The following is an 18,936-nucleotide window of genomic DNA, read 5'->3' on the forward strand; positions in this document are numbered from 1 at the left end:
GGGACCTGTAAATGCTTGTGAGATGCGGAAATAACTGCTGCAGACAGAAATCAAAGGAAGGGTGGCTTGTGGGGGACTTGGGAGGTCATCAGGAAGGTACGATCTGAGGGGAGAGCAAAACAAACAAGCAAAACAACAACAAACCAAGCCAAATCAACAACAACAAACCGAAACAAAAACAAACAAAAATCAAAAGAAAACACTGACAAAAAAAAAAAAACCAAAAAAACCCAAAAAACCCTTGTCTTCTAAGACTGGTGAAAGATTGTCAAAACATGCGCCTATGACACCTACCTGTTGGAGCCTGCCAATCTGTGTCTCTGTAACAGTAGGAATAACTGGTACACAGTACACAGGGTACCAGCATATGGTGTAGCAGATTTCACTGCAGATCAATCACAGACAATAGAGAGCCATTACGCAAATAAATAAATACATAAATGAAGCAAGCATGTCGTAGACCAGTTTCATGGTAGATATTATCAATAGATCTAATCAGCCCAATATGAAACTAAAAGGTGGCTAAAAACAACTCCATTCTGGTGCATTATGGTGGTATATGGTGGTGCATGGTGGTGCATGGTAGTGCATGGTGGTATATGATGGTACATGGTGGTGCATAGTAATGCATGGTGGTGCATGGTGATGCATGGTGGTGCATGGTGGTGCATGGTGGTGCATGGTGATGCATGGTACATGGTAATGCATGGTGGTATATGGCAGTGCATGATGATGTATGGTGGTGCATGGTGATACATGGTGGTACATGGTGGTGCATGGTGGTACATGGTGGTGTACGGTGGTACATGGTAGTGCATGATGATGTATGGTGGTACATGATGCATGGTGGTGTATGGTGGTGCATGGTGGTGCATGGTAGTGCATGGTACATGGTGATGCATGGTGGTGCATGATAGATCATGCCTACAATTCTTGTACAGAAAAATCAGAGCAGGCAGATTTCTGGTGTTTGCTGGTCAGCCAGCCCTGCCAAATTAGCAAGCTTCAGGTTCAGTGAGATTGATTTAAAAAAATAAGGTAAAGAGTGATTGAGGGAGATATGCTCTGGGACATACACAAATGCACACACACACACACATGCACAGACACAGACACACACTCATGCACACTTTTACAAAAGGAATAATTCCGAAAGAAAAGTTACAGTGGGTATTTCACAGTATTAAAGAGCCTTGATAAAAATTTCATTTCGAATTTTATGCAGCAATTACTCCAATAAAATAACTTTAATAAAATAACGTCAAAAAGGAAAACACTGGAGTCAGCTCAATGGCAATAGAAAAAACTGGCTAAAGTCTTTAATTGGCAAACAGTGTTCCGAAAAACATCCTGCCCCAGTACTGGGGACTGAACCCAGTCATGAACGTACACGATACAGTGCATCTTGTCACTGAGCTGCGCCCCACCTCAGAAATGATTTTCTTTAGCAAAATTCATTAGTGCCATTAAGTCCCAGTGAGAACATTTCGGTTCTTAAACACAGACTAACAATGTCACTGGAGAACAACTCCAGCAAGCCATAGTAGTGGCCAGCCTCTCAGCGGTCCTGGGAAAGTCCTGGAACCTCACCTGGGAGGTTGTGGGACTGGGCTACTGACCAGCTGAGGATTCCTGCTTCAGGACGTCATACTGCACTCCCTAACATTTTTACCCACAGAGATAAAACTTGATGGATGGTTTGGTCAAATGAGGGGGAAGGGAGCTGGGAGGAGAAGCAGGAGAAAAAAATGGCAGGGAGGGAGAAATGGTGGAGGATAGACTTGATGGGATCCCATCGGGGCACAGGTGGATCATCCCCCACTCTCTTCTTCCTCCCACATCATCTCCCCTCCACCAGGCATCAGATGTCCTAGGCAAATGCTCTACCTCTGAGCTAGATCCCCAGACCTGTGGATGCATTCAAGCCCATCAGCTTAGATCCCACCCCACAGCCATTTGGCAATGGGTTGACCTCACATTTAATATTTACTGTGCCCCGGGAAGAATGTCTTATGCTCTGGGAGCCACAGGCTGGTTGTCACCTGCAATCTACAAGGATGTTCCTGGTCTTGGCAGCCCTGGGATTGTAGAGAGACTCCAGAGCAGAGATGACTCCGGGGAGTCTAGGACTGGGCCTGAGCAGTCCGCTTTCCACCACAGGAAGGCCTGTCCCTAGTGGAAGTGAGTTGCTTTATCCTGAGATTTGTAGGACAGTGTGTCAGCCTTTGTTTTCTAATCCCAAATCAGTTGCTTGGTACTGGTTGTTCTCAGATGAACTGAAGTTGTGAGGTTTCCAAGGAAGCCTGTGTTGACCTTTATATGACCTTCCTCGGACCCCTGACTCTCTTTAATGTCTTTTGTTTTGTAACCTAAGTTATTGGGGACATTTTTATGAAGAAGGAACTTTGTGGCATTTTTAAGAGCCTCAGAGCAGGCTCTGAAGCCCTCCCCCAATCCCCTAAACACCCACGCCTCTGCAGAAGCCTGGGGGTTGGGGGGGGCGGAGCATGGCTGTTCCAATCCTTGGCAAACCCTCAATAAACTACTCATGTGGCTCTTAACAAGCTTTTCTATGCACTCGCTATAAACAGGTAATTAGAATTAATAGCCTTAATAATAAAAATAATTTCTTTTAAACCTAAATTTTCATTTTCTTTCTCCCACCAGATAGCACAAAATAAATGTTAAGGTTTCACTGAAACAAAATCTTATTTTCAAAACCCATGTAGCCTACAGGAGTCCTCAGCAAGAGTCACAGCCGTGAGGAAGAAAATTGTGTGCCTGAACTCCTTCAGGTTTGGGGGTGGGGCACAGTGCCCAGCTCTGCCCCTGTGAATTCCTTCCCTTCATACTTCAGGTAGCCTCTGAGGAGAACTGGAGTTCGGGGAAGGTAAAGACACGACTGGGTGAAAAAAAGAGGAGAACTTTTAAAAAGACAGGTGAATATAACATCATCTGCTGAGCGTCAGGGGCCTGGCAAGTACCTTTGTATAGACACAACCTGGGGGCAAACGCTGAGGAAAGTATGCCCTGGTCTAAAGTCACACAGCCAGGGAATGTGTAACCCAGAGTACAACCCACATCCCAGTGGCTTCTTCCTCCTTCTGTATAATCTCTCCTCCTTCCCTTAAAAAAAAAAAAAAATCACACTATTGAAGTGTAATTTACAAAGTACAACAGTGACCCATTGAAGTACACAACCCATAATTCCTAGTGGATTTACCGCATTGTGCAGCCGTCACTTTGACCTAATTTTAGGCTGCATTTGTCACCTCAGCCCTCCACCTCATGGCGGGTATAATTAACTTGCACTCTTACCCCTGGTCCCAGGATCTTACTGTTCTGTTGTCCATTTCTAGAGATTTGTCTTTTGGTCTTTATAATATAAATGGAGTTTTGTATGTCTGGCTTCTTTCACTTAGCGCCATGCTCTTGGTTCATCCGTGTAACATATAGTAATGTGTGACTTTTTAAAAAAAAAAAAATCCTAATAGGGTTCTATTGTGCACGTGCAGATTCATAAGATGAGAGTCAACAAATCACCCATTGATGGACATGTGGGTTCTGCCCCGTTTTTGGTCACCAGGTATAACAAGTCTTTATGAGGAAATGGGTCCTATTCTTTTCCTTGGCTGGGAGGAGTGGAATCTCTGGGTCATGTGGTAATTGTGTTCAGCTTTTTCAAGATTTTTTTGAGGCATTGTTTTTCAAAATGTCACCACCAGCGATGAGGAAGTATTTTAGGTTTTCCACATCCTTACTTTTTTTTTTAATTGGGGTCATCCCAGGGGTGGGAATTGTGGGATTGTCACTGTCAGTTTGAGCCACATCCCCCTAATGAGAAGGTGCTAAGATTCTTTCCATGTATTCCCAGCTCTTCATACATCATCCGTGGAAATCTATCTGCTCCTGATTTTAACAATTCCTTTTTGTCTGTCTGTCTGTCTGTCTGTCTGTCTGTCTGTCTCTGTCTCTCTCTCATCAGGAAAGGAAAAATTGTGCCAATTTTATTGATCTTTTCAAAGAACTGATGTCTAGCCTTGTAGATTTTGTTCTGCATTTCCCTCTATTCTATTTTATTGGTTTCCCATCTAAACTTTACAAGTGCTCCCCACCCACGCTGCCCCCCCCCATGCTGCTTGCTTTAAGTTTAGTTTGCTCTGCCTTTCTAGGTTCTTAAGATTAAAAACTTGCTTATTGACATTTTGGTTGCCCCTCTTGGAGTCTAGGCCATTCCTCTGATGGAAATGGTGGCGTTCCTGGCTTAGCAGGTCCTGGCAGAGTTCCCTCACCTGTACCTTCAGCACTGGGGCTGGAGACAGAAGCACATGGCAAGAATGCCATACACACCCAGACTTTACCCAACCTACTCCCAGCCAGATGGATTCCAGTGACCGTTTCTGGCAGTTTTGTTCAGCTTCCCAGTTGGTTGTCTTCCCTCCAGGAGAAATCAAGTCTTGCTTGGGGCCATCTTTCCCTCAGTCTCCCCCTCATAGAGTCTATGCCTTTGGGCTCATGGGACAGAGTTCATTTAAAAGATACTTGAGCCTCAACACACCGTGAGAGTCTGCATTTATAGCAGAGAAATCCAATAGCCCTTCTGATGCAGTCCAAGTACACAAGGGAGGCAGGGCACCCAACTGTCACAGCACTGCTCTGGGAGAGACCCCTGCAGTGGCGTCTGGGACCCCAGTAAACTCTGTATCACCTTCTGTGGCTTCCCACTGAGTAGAGGATTTCCCAGATGCATACGGAAGTGAAATGGCCCAGACTACAAATCCAGTCTTCTCCTGAAGAGAACAGGCCCCACTTTCTCCTCTCCTGGGGGGATGCAAGGAATGGGAGGGAACTAGGAGCAGGAACCTGGAGACCTGGCTCCAGCTCTGTGCTTCCTCTTACTGAAGCCCCTCTTTGAAGGGTATGCCCTCCCCATTTGTAAAAGAGAGCAATGAGAACATTATTGTCACAGAGTTACGCAGAGGTGAGCAAGGTCCATGATAGTCATTACTGTGCCTAACAATGACCATCATGCTACAAAATAAAGGCTTTCAGTAATGAACCAGCACTCCCTGTCCTGTATCCCAAGACACAGGGGATGGAGACGGAAGCTCTTTCCACCCCACCACCCCCCCCCCCGAGACTCCCCCCATCTCCTCTCTTCTCTTCGCAGGAAACAAGATGGCCACCGAGGATCAGAGGCAACTCCTCCCAGTGTTGAAGACTGCCTCCTGTGAGGGCCATGAAGGGAAGAGAGGCATGAAGGATGGAACAAAGGCTGAGAGGAAGACATAGCTCTGCTTCAACCTTGGGAAATGTAAGAACATTTCTAGCCCTGGCCATACCTGTACTTGCTTGTGCCATAGCAAAGCAAGCCTCTGCTGCCTGAGCAGAGACTGTGAAGGGAGCCAGGAGAGAATCCCTGCTGGGTGGTTTTCCAGCCCTATTCTATATGTTCACTTTGAGTCACCACGGGCTGACTGCTATTCTTATCAAGCTTGCTGGTGGGCTCTAGCAAGACTATTATGTCCACAAGACAGAGCGAGCATTTACTATCTAGAAAAGGTTCTCCATACTTTTAAAGTTTGTTATGTGAAGACATTAGGATCTGTTTTACATTTTCAAACTAGATTTCTGTAAACTCTAGCTTCAGGCTTTAGTTTCTACGGAAAGTAAAGCTATTAATTTCAGCACACACTACTGGTACGTACTGTTATGGTGTGTAAATGAAAGAAATCCTGGATCCTAGGCTGTATAAATAAGACAGTCTAAGATATAACTTTGCCTTGTATGGTGGCTTAATATTGGTGATCAACTTGACAGGGTCTGGAATCACTTAGGAGACAAGTCTTTGGGACTGTCTGTAAGGAATATTCTTGGGTGGATTAACTGTGATAGAATAACCTCCCCCCACCCCCTGCAAACCCTTAATACTATATAATGCTGTTCTGTGGGCTGGGGCTTAGAACTGAATGAATCAGGGAAATTGAGTGGAACACCAGCATTCATCTCTCTGTTTCCCAATAGCAGATACAATATGATGGTCCTATGATGGTACAATGGCTGCTACTATGATGGATGTACTCTCGTGTTGGCTAGTCTTAGGTCAACTTGACACACAAACTAGAGGTATCTAAAAGGAGAGAATAGTAATTGATAAAATACCTCCTTAAAATCCAACCATAGAGCATTTTTTTTAAAAATTAGTGATCAATGGGACAGGTCCCAGCCCAACTTGGGCTGCTGATCCTAGGTTCTATGAGAAACCAGGCAGAGGAAGCCATGGGGAGCAAGCTAGTAAATAGCACCCCTCCATGGCCTCTGCATCAGCTCCTGCCTCTAGGTTCCTACCCTGTGTGAGTCCTTATCCTGGTTTCCTTTGATAATGGACAGAAATGTGGAAGCAGAGGCTGAATAAACCCTTTCCTTCCCAACTTGGTTTTTGGTCACGGTGTTCAGCTTCAGCTAACTAAGACAATCCTCAAACACTGAGTCAAAGCAAACCCCTCCTTCTTTAAATTCCTTCAACAGATATTTTGTTGCAACAATGTAACCAGTGTACTTAGCTTTTATTATGGAAACTAGGGAAGTTGCCATGACCCACAAAGAAACCTTAACCACTGAAGTTCCGGAACAGGGCAGAATTGGATGCTTGAGTTTCAGAGAAACATCTGGAAACCTTGCTCACTGGGGGGGTCTTCTTGCATGGTGGCACAGCCCCTGCCTCAATACTGCAGCGGCCCTAGTCTTACCTCAACCACTTCACATCCCAACCTGCTACTCAGGTCATCTCTTATGGCGCCTTCCCTTCCAGCCACTCTTCATGCCCAACACAGAGCTTCAGTGTTACCTATTTGCCTCTCCAGATCAGCAGCTTCATCAGGCGTGGCTCGAGGGAGGACTCCAGGGTCACTGAAGCTGGTCCGAAGCAGAGTCCCCATCACAAAGAAGAACAGGATGCCACCGACCACGGGGATGGCAGGGGTGATTTTCTCTGCGAGGTACCTACAGCTGCCAGCAGGGTGCAGAGAGAAAAGAGAAATGAATTACAGTGTTAGGATCCACAGTCAGAGGAGGGAGACCGATTTCTATTTAAACGCATCTGTGCTGAGGATTTCTGGGCCTGGGAGTGAGGATCAGTCAAAGGCACTTGTCTGACAAATGTGGGGATTTGAGTTTGAATCTCTACAATCCATGTAATAGCATATGCTTGTAATCTCAGAACTCCTAGAGAAAGAAGGGCGACTGAAACAGGAGACTTCCCAGAAGCTCACTGGCCAGCTAGCCTGGCATATTCAGTCCTGAACTAATAAAGAGACCCTGTCTCAAATAAAGTGAACAGCATGAAACAAAACCCCAGGCCATCCTTGTACGGTCTCCACGTGTGTGTGCACTGTGGCATGTGCACATCCACACTTGCACACACATATATCCACAGAAGAGATGAATTGGATTTTAAAGAAGAAAATGTAGAGTTGGACTAGTCTGTAGTGCTCTCTCTGACAACTTCTCTCTCCTATTGACCATGACAGCCCAAGACCCATAAGAGAGATGCTAGCCGACCAGGAAAAAAAAAAAAAAAAAAAAAACCCTGCTTGTATAATCGATTTTAGAATGTCTGGAGTTTGAATAAATATACACAAGCCCTTTGTACTGTAAACACACATGGTCTTCGGCCCTACCCATCTCTGGAACCACAGAAGATAATGCCAATTTAGAGACACCTCTATCAGACCCACCAGGGTCAAACAACTCAGAAACTTTCAAGCAGCATAACATTCAGTTGCAAAAACTAAGGAATCATTTGTCAATATTGGGGGGGGGGTCAGTGTGTCCAAAAGAGGGTGCTACACCACAGAAATGAACATGCGTGGGCATTTCTGAAGGGCAGGGAAAAAGAATCATTGGCTGAGCGACACCAATCCAGGCTTTCCCAGAAAGCATCTGCAGGATCAATTTGTGAATGTGGTCCGGTTCCTGTTATTTCTGTGTTGTTTGTCTTTAAGAGATGGGGTCTATCTTAGTTCCCCAATCTGGGCTCCACACCCTGGATCACGTTCATCCTCCTGTTTCAGCTTTCCAGGTAGCTGAAACAACAGATTCTCCTCTCTATTCAACACTTAATTCTGTGAAATCCTGCTCACTGTTGGACAGAAGAGCATATGCTGCAGGGACGGTGGCAGCAGAGGATGGGTGACTTTGACAGACTAAAGTTTGTGCCTGAGACCCAGCACCTGACCCCTGACCTCCTTGGTAAAAGACAAGCAAGGTCTGCCGTGGCTACCACTGGTCTCTTGTGGCCGCATCAAATGTTGTCATGAGTATGGAAGAAACACAAATAGCACCGTGGGTTGTAGTGCCTGGTGGGAGAGGACTCCTAGCTTGTCCTCAGAAGCAGAGTCTGGGCTGTTAAGCCAGAGAAGAAGGAAGGAAGCCCTGCTGAGAACAAGATGGGGGTGTGGCTCCCTCCCATCTGGGTACTAGCACCCCACTGTGTGCGGACCTGTGATGGGATACTGCTAAGAGTTGCCTTTCAAGGGCTACATGACAGGAGCCCCTTTGCTGAAGGAGCAAAGGTTTTTCAGAATCTTCTGCCCTGAAGAAGCCCAGAGATGCCCCATGACTTTAAGAATGTGGTAGGATGGTCCCAGATGTAGTAATGGGGGCTGATTCCCTGCTGGCCACGTGGACTTGTCTTTAGGAAAGCCACCTGACTAAACATGACACCTGAAGCATTTCCAGTACCTCTGTAACCACTCCCCCACAACCCCACCAATGGCCCCAAACAGTGCTATGTCAAGTCCCACTTGGTTGGCATCTAGTTGCGATGTTTCTTTACAGGATTCAAAACAATCAAAACCAGACCATTGTTATTCTTGTACCAACTCCAGGCAGCTATGAGCATCCTCAGAGAGTCCCATAGAAAGGGAACTTGGCGGGGAGAATGTGAGGAGACAAAGGACTTTGCTTAGAAAAAGAAATTAAGAAACTCCGACCTTGAGGAGCTCCTGAATGGGGTGACTGTGCCCCCAAAGCTAGCATGTCAGAAACATAATCTCCAAAGGGACTGTCCTGCAACTTGGGGGCTTTGATCAACAAGCAAACCCAAGGAAATGTCTTACAAACAGGTTGATGTCGCCAGGAGAAGTCCCATCCTTCAAGAATGTGTTTACTGTAAAACTGAGGTCAACCCTCTTTTGATTGCCTCTTTTCTTCTGTCTCGGGGAGATGCAGCATTTAATACAAGGAGGCCCCTTGACCTTGACGTTTCTGGCCTCCAGAACTGTCGGAAATGAATCTATGCTCTTTCTGACATTCTGTAATAGCATCATGAACTTGACAAGAATATCCCTTTGGAAAAAAATATTCATTTGCATTACAGAAATGCATCTTCAATTCAGTTGGTATTAGCTATGGGTGAAGGCGCTCTGTGCTTCTCTCCAGAGGGTTTAGGTGCAAAAATTGGCATCATTAATACTTACTAGTGAACTTCCACCTTTCTCCAAATGTTCGATTTTATGATAGTTAGCACTGGAAAGCTTCAAGTTAAATGCATAAGAACGGAGGGACTCTACAACCACGCAAATAGTAATTCTCTTATACTCCTAAGAATACAAAGAAAATTTTTTCCCCGGTATGCAGATCTACTAAAATGCCCCCACCCCCACAATTCCATTGGGTGTGGGCCTGGGTTCCAGGGTCTAGCATGGAACTTATACTTCAACCTGAGACATGAAGACGTCTCATCATAAATGACTGTTTTTTCATTAGAGATTGTCTATAAAACAACCAACAGAATCTGAGCCCACATGTGTGAGAGGGTCTGATGGATGATACCTTTTGGGGAGTGTTTTAGTTTTGTTTCGTGTGGCTGTGATACCCTGACACAAGCAACCTAAACAAGAAAGGGTTTATTCGGCTCACAACTGCAAGTTACCGTCCATTGTGATGGGGACATGGAGGTGGCAGGAACTCGAAACAATTAGTCATATTAAATTCATAGTCAAGAGTAGACAGAAATGAATTAATGCACACTGCTGATAGGAAGCACGCCCACATTCAGGGTAGGTCTTCCCACTTCAATTAATTCAATTAAGAAATCCCTTCTAGGCAGCTGGCAGGCCCCTGGGTCAACTCAATTTAGACAATGTCTCATTGAACTCTCTTCCCAATAGATTCTATGTTGTGTCGAGTCAGCAATCAAAACCAGCCACCACAGGGGACATGTTTAGCATGTCCAGGAGACACCTAAATTCAATTGCTTCAAGTCCAGACCTTGGACTGTGACAACTGCTTGGAAGTAGGAAGGAAGGGACTCAGGTCTTGGGGGCTCATTAAAAGTTCATTTCATATCATGCAGATGTTTGTTAGCTTTGTTTCTTTTTATTGTCATTTTAAGAGCAAACTTGTGTTAAGCCTTGAAAATGTGCCAGTGTGTAGCCCCCAGAAATAAACCATCCTTGGTAAATCCAACCAAAGCGGACCAGTGTTAAACTTGCCAACGTTGACTGCGTGTGTCCGTTATGTGAGAGGTCCTTGTTCTTAGGGAAAGTGCACTGCAGTATTCAGGAATAAGGTACCGTGAGGTATGCAGTCGTCTTTCAAATAGTTTAGAGAGAGAAGATGGAACAAATATTTATTGGTGAATTTGGGTAAGAAATGGATATATGTTATCATTCTTATTATTGCAATTACGATGTGCCCTCTAGTTTGCTGAGGCCTGTAACTCCCTTCATGTGGGATCTGAGGAGCTGCCCTTCTGTGGGCCTTCCTCAGAGGAGACAAGGAGAGAATATTCCATAGCTCACTGAACTACTGTGTGTCAGGTACACACTCTGTGAGCATTTGCCAGGCCCTTTGGGATCCTCCACGCTCTGATGCTCTAGGAGATGAGCTCTTTAAGTCAGCTCAGCTTTATGGAATAGTGGGCACCTGGTGACAGCTGTCCTCCTTCACCTCTGTGTGACCAAGGACAGTGCTAAGTTCTCTTGAGAAGTCCCCGTAACCCCTTTAATCAAAGCCGTAGGATCCATGCTTCTAAACAATGGCATCTGTGCCAGAGAGACAGCTTCAGACTGAAGTTCAGAAGAAGCTGAGAGCATCTATAGTCCAGCAGACTCTGCCTTTGGTTGTAACTGTGAATATGGAACTCTGGGAGCAATGAGGCTGGGTGGGCCCCTTGCCAACCCACGCTGGTTCAACTGTGAGCAGCTTAGAAACTCCCAGTCTAAGCTCAGACCCCTTGGAAACAAACAGCTCCTTCACGTTCTGAGCAACAGTGCCCTGGGCTCCACTGAGCACCATCTGCGGTGTGTGCAGCCTCCGCCTCCGAGGGCCTGGATTTCATACAAGATGATGATACAGCTGCCAGAGACATAAACACCATTTGGAGTCCTATTTCTGTCTTCAGAATTGTGACCTACATACAGCCCAGGGCAGCACAGGAGACAGGAGACAGGCATCTTCGTCTTCATAAAGCTCAATTGGAAAGTGACAGGAGAAGACAGGGAGGGGCATGGGGGAATGAGACTCTGAAAGCATTCGGGTTTTTTTTTTTTTTTTTTTTTTTTTTTTGGAACATAAAAGATATTAACTAATTTGGCACCAGACAAAACAAATGCTAAAATGATGAGATACCTTCACTGCAGTCATGAACAGCAGTGAGAGCTGTCTGACTCCTGATGGTCCAGGTACACAAATACCTGTGTACAAAGTGTTACCGTGTACACTGTAGGGAAGGAGAGGCAGCCAGGAACAGGTAGAAGCGGGGTGGCATTGCCACCCAGCTCTTTTTTATTATACAGCTCTTTTTTCTGTTCTTGCAGTGATTTTGAATTTTTGGTTGTGAGCCTAGCCTTTAATGGCTGAGCGGTCTCTCCAACCCTCTAATAGCAATTTTAATAACTATTTGGGGGAAAAAATATTTGTGTGTGTTTTGATGTTTATACATGAAAAGTGGAACCATCTCCTGGGTGTGATATTATCTGAGACCATGAAATCAGAGGATTTTTTGCCATTAAAAGTACACAGCCAGGGACTGTGGAAATAGCTCCTGTATGTGAAGACCTGAGATTGGATCTTCCCAAACCAGATATCGCTGAGTCGTGTAACACACAACTGTAATTGCAGTGGTCCTGAGGTAACAGGGAGGTAGAGACAGAAGGAGCCCCCATCCTTCATGCTCACAGGCCAGCTATATTAACATATAAGAGACTTTGTCTCAAACAAGATAGAAGGCGAGGACCAATGCTTGAGACTGTCCTCTGACCTCAACATGCATCACATGGATAGCATGCATGCCTGCATTCATGTACACATCTTACACACACGTGGCATGATTCTATAGGGATTGCCTACATTCATGCACACATACATACACATATACATCCAAACATATACATTATTCCCACAGAGATAAAATGATTCTCTTTATAACCAGATGTAAATTTATCTTTGCCATTGGCTACTAATTTGTTTTTGTTTTTGTTTTTTTTTTGAACAAGAGAATTCCTTGAGTGAAAACCTCGAGACTGGTTTCTTTGAGATTTCAGATATAAAAGCCAGATTTCATTATTGAGCCATGAGGTCCCTGTGTGTCCACAAGTCAGTTTTTGAGAGAAGATTAACTTTGCTTAAGAGAAGCAAAATGCAACAAGACCACATTAGCATGGTGCAGCAAATATCACGACCACGTGACAGAGGATCCTCTCTCCATATTAAAACAATTCAGCTTTTAATTTTTTTTGTCTGCAGATACACGTACAAAAAGTTCCCATCAATATGAGTTTACGACTCCTAACTAACAGGAAATGGACATCATTTGCTTCTTCTGTTTTGTCCTGTGCAGAGAAAGCGCCAGTATAAGGATAAGTGCCTTTTTAGGTACAGACAAGGGGTGCGCATTTATCATTATGCAGGAAGAGAACGAGGCCTTGATTCACTGATTCTGAACTTGAGTGGGTTTCCAGGTTTGAAAATCACAGAGTAACTTATTATTTCAAACCTCTGCTCTTCGATCAGGATGCATTACAATAATAAGTAGTTACGAGGAACAATACATGAAATACAATAATCTGAGCCACAGGTCTGAAATAACAACAGAGTGCCATCAAGATGAGGTTGGAGGTTTGAAGGGATGCAATAAAAATGATCTTTTCTCCTCTCCCTATGAGTCACTGTGAAACAAATGGCTTTCCCCCCACCGCCCTCACAGGCAGGGAACACAAGCGCGGCTTGTTTTGTGGTTTGCTGTTTAATCATTGTACTTAGAAATGCATTTACTGCCATCAGGCCAAATAGGCACATTACTGAGTGACAAATAGAGAAAAGAGGATCCAGAACAAACATCCGCCCTGCTTTAGAACAGAAGAAACAAATAGACGTTTCTGTCATGCGTGTATGTGTTCGTATGTGTGCGTGTGTTTGTGTGTGTGTGTGTGTTTGTGTGTGGGGGGGAGTGTATTGTATTTCTGTATGTGCAAGTAGGTTTGCATACACATGCATGTTGTGCATGTGCATATATGTACACGTGGAGACCAGAGGTTGACCTTGTGTCCTTCCTCAATGGCTCACAGTCTTATTTTTTGAAGCAGGGTGTGGAGGTTTGAATAGGTTTGGCCCCATAGATTCACATGTTTGAATGCTTGGCCCATGGAAAGTGACTATTAGGAGGTGTGGCCTTATTGGAGTGAGTGTGGCCTTGTTGGAGTAGGTGTGGCCTTATTGGAGTGGGTGTGGCCTTGTTGGAGTAGGTAGGACCTTATTAGAGTAGGTGTGGCCTTATTGGAGTAGGTGTGGCTTTATTGGAATAAGTGAGGCCTTGTTGGAGTAGGTGGGGCCTTGGTGGAGAAAGTGTGTCACTGTGGGGATGGGCTTTGAGGTCTCCTATGCTCAAGCTCCACCCATTGTGGAATCCAGTCTCCTCCTGCTGCCTTCAGATCAAGATGGTGAACTCTCTGCTTCTCCAACACAGTGTCTGCTGCCATGGTGCCATGCTTCCCACTATGTTGATAATGGATGGAACCTCTGAAACTGTAAGCCAGCCCCTGTTAAATGTTTTCTTTTATAAGACTTTCCTTGGTCATGGTGTCTCTTCACATCAATAAAACCCTAACTAAGGCACAAGGTCTTGTATTACATTTGAAGCTCGCTGATTGGCTAGATTGTCTGGCCAGTGAGCCCTAGAGATTATCTTATCTCTGCCATACCTGTAATACTAGGGAAACAAGCAGGCATAGAGTGGCTGGCTTTTATATGGATATTGGAAATCAGGATTGTGAGAAAAATACTTTACAAACTGAGTCATCTCCCCAAGTCATCGGTAGATAATTTTATAAAGTTCCCAACGTTTCTCTGTGATGCCAGTACTGGGACAGATCCATTCTCAGGAGCTAGGTTGACTATTCTAGATGTCCTGAAGAATGGCTGCCAAAGGAAGGTGTTTAAATAAGAGGACCCAGGAGACAAGAGAAAACCATGAGCGCAGTCAGCTGAGAGAGCTCAATGCCAAAGAGGAGGGTGGTGACGAACCCTGTGCAATCCTGTGTGGGCTACACAGGAGCTCCCCAGACCTACTAAAGTATACCAGTCTCCACCACATGCTTTGGTGTCCCTTCTGGTGTCCCTTCTGGTGTCCCTTCATTTTTTTATATTTTTATTTTTTCAGAGCTGTCAATTTCAGGCTAAGAAAAGGAGAAAGGTCAAGGCCACCTCATCAAAGAGAGGAGTCACCAACAACCGGTTATGTTTAAATGGGGCCAGCTCAAACCCTGATCTTGTGACCTCCCTCCTGTGCAGCACCTGATGGGGAGCCAGACCCACCCTCAGAACTCAGGATGCCTGTGGAAAGTGGGAGGTGCTCTCTCAGCCCTGTATCTACACACCTTCCAAGCATGCAGGAAAAGGGTTATCCCTCACTTGGGTCTCCCAAACACCCAGCCAGACCTACTTAAAGATAGCAAGCCTCGGTCCTGGACACTTTAGCTCATAGTCTGTGTAGATGGCCAGCTTTATCCATCTGCTATTAAGAATGGCAAGGGCTTGTTAGGTACTGTGGTATTTAAATATTTTTGTCAAGTAATTTTCTAGGAATCCAGAGGCTTCTGGGTAGTATGTGAATTATGGGGATGGAAGGCCTTTTTAAAAATCTGTTTGGTGTATGCATGTATATATAGGCATGATTGTTTGTGTATGGGCTCACCGGACGTGTGTGTGTGTGTGTGTGTGTGTGTGTGTGTGTGTGTGTGTGATGCATGTGTGGGCTCAAGCATATGGAGGCCCAAGGTTGATGTTGGAATTATTATGGCTCACTTTTCTACTTTGTTCATTGAGTCGGGGTGTGGGGTGGTGTCTCTCAAATCTAGAGCTTCCTGGTATGGCTAGACTCATATGCCTAGTCTCACCGTCTAGCTTGTGAGCAGGATCCCTGGTCTCTGCCTCCTGAGGCCAGAATTACAAGAAGGCTACAATGTCCATCCAACATTTCTGTAGGTGCTGGGGTCTGAACTCTGGTCCTCTCACCTCTATGGTCAATGCTTTAACCACTGAGCCATCAGCCCAGTCCAAAAGCCTGTGTGTGTGTGTGTGTGTGTGTGTGTGTGTGTGTGTGTGTGTCCGTCTGTTCTGAATTAGCCCTTTAATGACATAACAGGTCTGCTTAGGCCCTGTACACCGTATATCCTTCACTGCAGTTCTGTCCTCTCCAGATCACACAAGGGTGTGAGGAGACCTAGTTCTCCTGCACTAATTGGGGACAGTGTCTCCACCACCTTATTCTCGGTGTGCCCTGGCAGCACGGTAACAGGCTGGTGCTGTGTGCTAGGGAGACCTTCCCATGCTGGGCCCAGCATGGCCAATGTAGGTCATTGGATTTTTTTTTCTTGCTCTAGACTAAATGCTAAGGTTTGGTTGTCTCTAACCCTGTCTGATATTTAAAAATGCATTGTTCCGCTTCCATTTGGGCAACTCTGTAGGGGTCTTTAGCTCAGCTCTGATTCTGTGTCTCATCAACCCTGACACCCTACAAGCTTTAAGATGCTTCATCAAGGGAAAATGTGACAATGTGGCTGTCACTTGGAGATTATTTTACACTGCCTCAAAGAGCTATGTTACGTTTATGGAGACAACAGTTTAGAAACCACTTATTGCTGATGTAAATATATCAAAAACCAAATAGAATCAGCGTGTTCTCATACTTGGAGCCTGGCTCTCCTGAGTCTGCCTGTCCCAGTGGTGTCTGGGCCTGCATCCTGCCTATATGATCATCCCAGGAGGGGTGCCGTAAGATGACTCATAACTCAGATTCAGGGGCTCTCAGAGGCCACAAAGCTATCTGACTCCTACCGTCCCACTGACCACACCCTCTCCCCCACACCCTTGCCCGCTTGCTGTGTTCCTTGTAACTCCTTTGGATTTTTGAGCTACAGTAGATGTGCATTTTCTCATCTAGAATCTCCTCCAACCAGCTGCTCCTTAAAACGGTAAAACCTAAAATCCCAGCCCTGCTCTATCACATCCACGCACCCCAACCCTTTTCAGGCTTTCAATTCTCATAGTGCTAGTCCCTGCATGGCACGCCATCTCTCTTGACTTGCTTATTATTGGACTCTTCCCAGAAAGCAGCTCAGGGTAATGAGTCTGCTTGGTTCATAGGTGTATGTAGCCCCCGGGCCTAGAATCCAGCATAGCAGGTGGCAACTCTTCAGTAAGTATTTGTGAAGGATACAGAAAATACTTTAGAAAATACAGGATCCAAAATCATGTCAAGATGCTTCAATTTTGTTTCACATACATGTTTTAAATTCCTGACTGGGAGAACACGCCCTAAAAATAATTCCTCATTCTCATTGGCTAAGGGTATGAGTGTGATTTTTTTTGTGTGTGTGTGTGCCTATGTGCTTTCTCATAGTGTAACGGAATCACAGCTCATTTCTGCGGTAGAAAAATATTATTAAAAATAAGCATTATTTTTTAATGCTTCATTATTAACTGCATTAAAGAAAAGAAACTGTCAAAATATTAAAAATCTTCTCAGGCTCTTAAGAACTCAACCGTCAATAAAGAAAATGCTTTGGGAGGTGAGTATGATCAAAATATATTATATGTAGATATAAAATATTCAAAGAATAAGTAAAACTTATATTAAAAAACAAAAATGTGTAGTCTCAGTTGGGTCAGAACCTGCAAGGCCTAAGGAATTATGTGGGAGGGATGTTCTAGTCTTTCCCATGATTCGGGCTGTGGAATCATGTGGAGTAAGCGAAACAAAAGCTACCTTCCATCTCAACTTTATACGTTATTCCTTACAGAAGACGACTAGAAGTTATTCTTTTGCTGGCTTTGGGGGTTTCTGTATGAAACTGGGCAGTGCTGCTATATTTTGCAATTAGAGACATGGACAATTAGTCCTGGCATCCTGGTAGGAAGTAGGGAGAGGAGACAAGGAGGGAAAGGGGTGAGGAGCAGAGGGAGAGAAGGGAAGGAAGTAGGAGAGGTAGATGAACAAACACATTAGACCCAGACTACTCAATCCTCCCAAGCCCTCGGGAGACCCAGAGTCTCAGATTCCTGGAAGCAGATTCTCTTTTTCTTGGAGTGGGGAGGCGTGGGGGACTGGGTTCAAGGATTTCTGGGTAGGAGGGGAGGCCTCCAGAGACAGGGGATAAGAAGGGACACCAGCCAAGCCTCTCAACACTGACAGCAATGGAGTTGAATGCTAATGAAAGCTGACTATCTCACCGATGAGCGTTACGGGGAGCAAGCTCAACAGTGGGGCGCTTTCAGTACAATACAAATTAGCTTAATTACTATATGCTCTAGAAAACCCTTGGACAATGGCCCCGGCTTGTGTCAGACTGCACAAAGCTAACCAAGTCCTTCCTGTTCCAAAGCACATTGAAGCCAGCAGGTCCCCACTGTGTACGGAGGTGAGTCAATGTCCGGAGTGGGTACTGCTAAGACTACCCAGGATGTAGCTGTTGGTCATGTGATCTGCTTCCTTCTCCCACACAGACAGATTTCCCAGCCTTTGGCTTTCAGACCCTAGGATTTCCATGTGTTAGCCTCCGTGGGTTAAAGTGTTAAATACAGCTTTGCATACATGTGAGGCTTCTGCCAAGGTACAGGGCACCTCTGCCCTCTACCTGTGTCCGACCATGCTTTCTAGGATGGACATAATGCCACACAGACTCTGTGCATAAGACAGTATGAAGTCTTACTCCTCTCTTCATAGTCTCTTCATGTATGTTTACTGCACATACTTCATGCCAACATGCTACACCACATGTCAGGGAGAGTGAGGTCCATCTGTGTTCCTCATTCTCAGGCAGCTCATACCACCGGAGAACAGGATGTTAGGTCAGTGTGAGTCAGGGTTCTCTGAATGAATCAAGTTCAAGTATTCCCTGGCTCTGTAATTTGTCTTCAAAGGGTCATTCCACCTTTCTCATGCCACCAGCTTCACTGGGGTGGGAGACATGGTAAGACCCACGGGTTTCATGAGTGAAGGCCTACTGCCACAGTTCTCTGGCTGTGAAGTGACTTCCTTGGTCCGAGGTGATGATGTGTAGACTACCATGATGGCAGAGCAGCCATTCTGTATGGAGAGTAATTTTGGCAGAAGTGTTGTATGCAGGGAAGGCAAGCCCGTAACCAGAACAAGTCTTTATTCCAGTTAGGAGAAAACAGCAGATCTAAGTTCTTGACAACTGTGAGTCAACCTGTACTTGGTACCTCACACTCAGGCCACCAGGCGGGCACTCTGACACCTCGGCTAAACTGAACTTAGTGGAACATGCTGAAACCACGGCCCCTGCTGTGGGCGGTGAATGACATCCTAATGCCAAGGTGCTCAGGCAGCCAGTGCTATGGGAGACGCTGTGCACACCCTAGGAGATTCTGCAGCTGGCTCTGCCTCTCTCCAAGGCTTTCTGTCTCAGATGC

The 18,936-nt window shown here is 45.3% G+C and overlaps 1 protein-coding gene across 3 annotated transcripts in view; it reads right to left on the reverse strand.

The window, feature by feature from the left end:
- Zdhhc14 (zDHHC palmitoyltransferase 14) overlaps nucleotides 1-18,936 on the reverse strand; it is a 248,834-nt gene that overhangs the window by 88,713 nt on the left and 141,185 nt on the right. For all 3 annotated transcript variants that reach the window (XM_076926706.1, XM_076926705.1, XM_076926704.1), the window contains exon 2: nucleotides 6,848-7,008. In XM_076926706.1, the coding sequence (XP_076782821.1) occupies nucleotides 6,848-7,008 (161 nt within the window). The remainder of the gene's footprint in view (nucleotides 1-6,847; nucleotides 7,009-18,936) is intronic.

The sequence above is a fragment of the Arvicanthis niloticus genome, chromosome 28 (genome assembly GCF_011762505.2).
Source record: "Arvicanthis niloticus isolate mArvNil1 chromosome 28, mArvNil1.pat.X, whole genome shotgun sequence".
NCBI lineage: Eukaryota > Metazoa > Chordata > Mammalia > Rodentia > Muridae > Arvicanthis > Arvicanthis niloticus.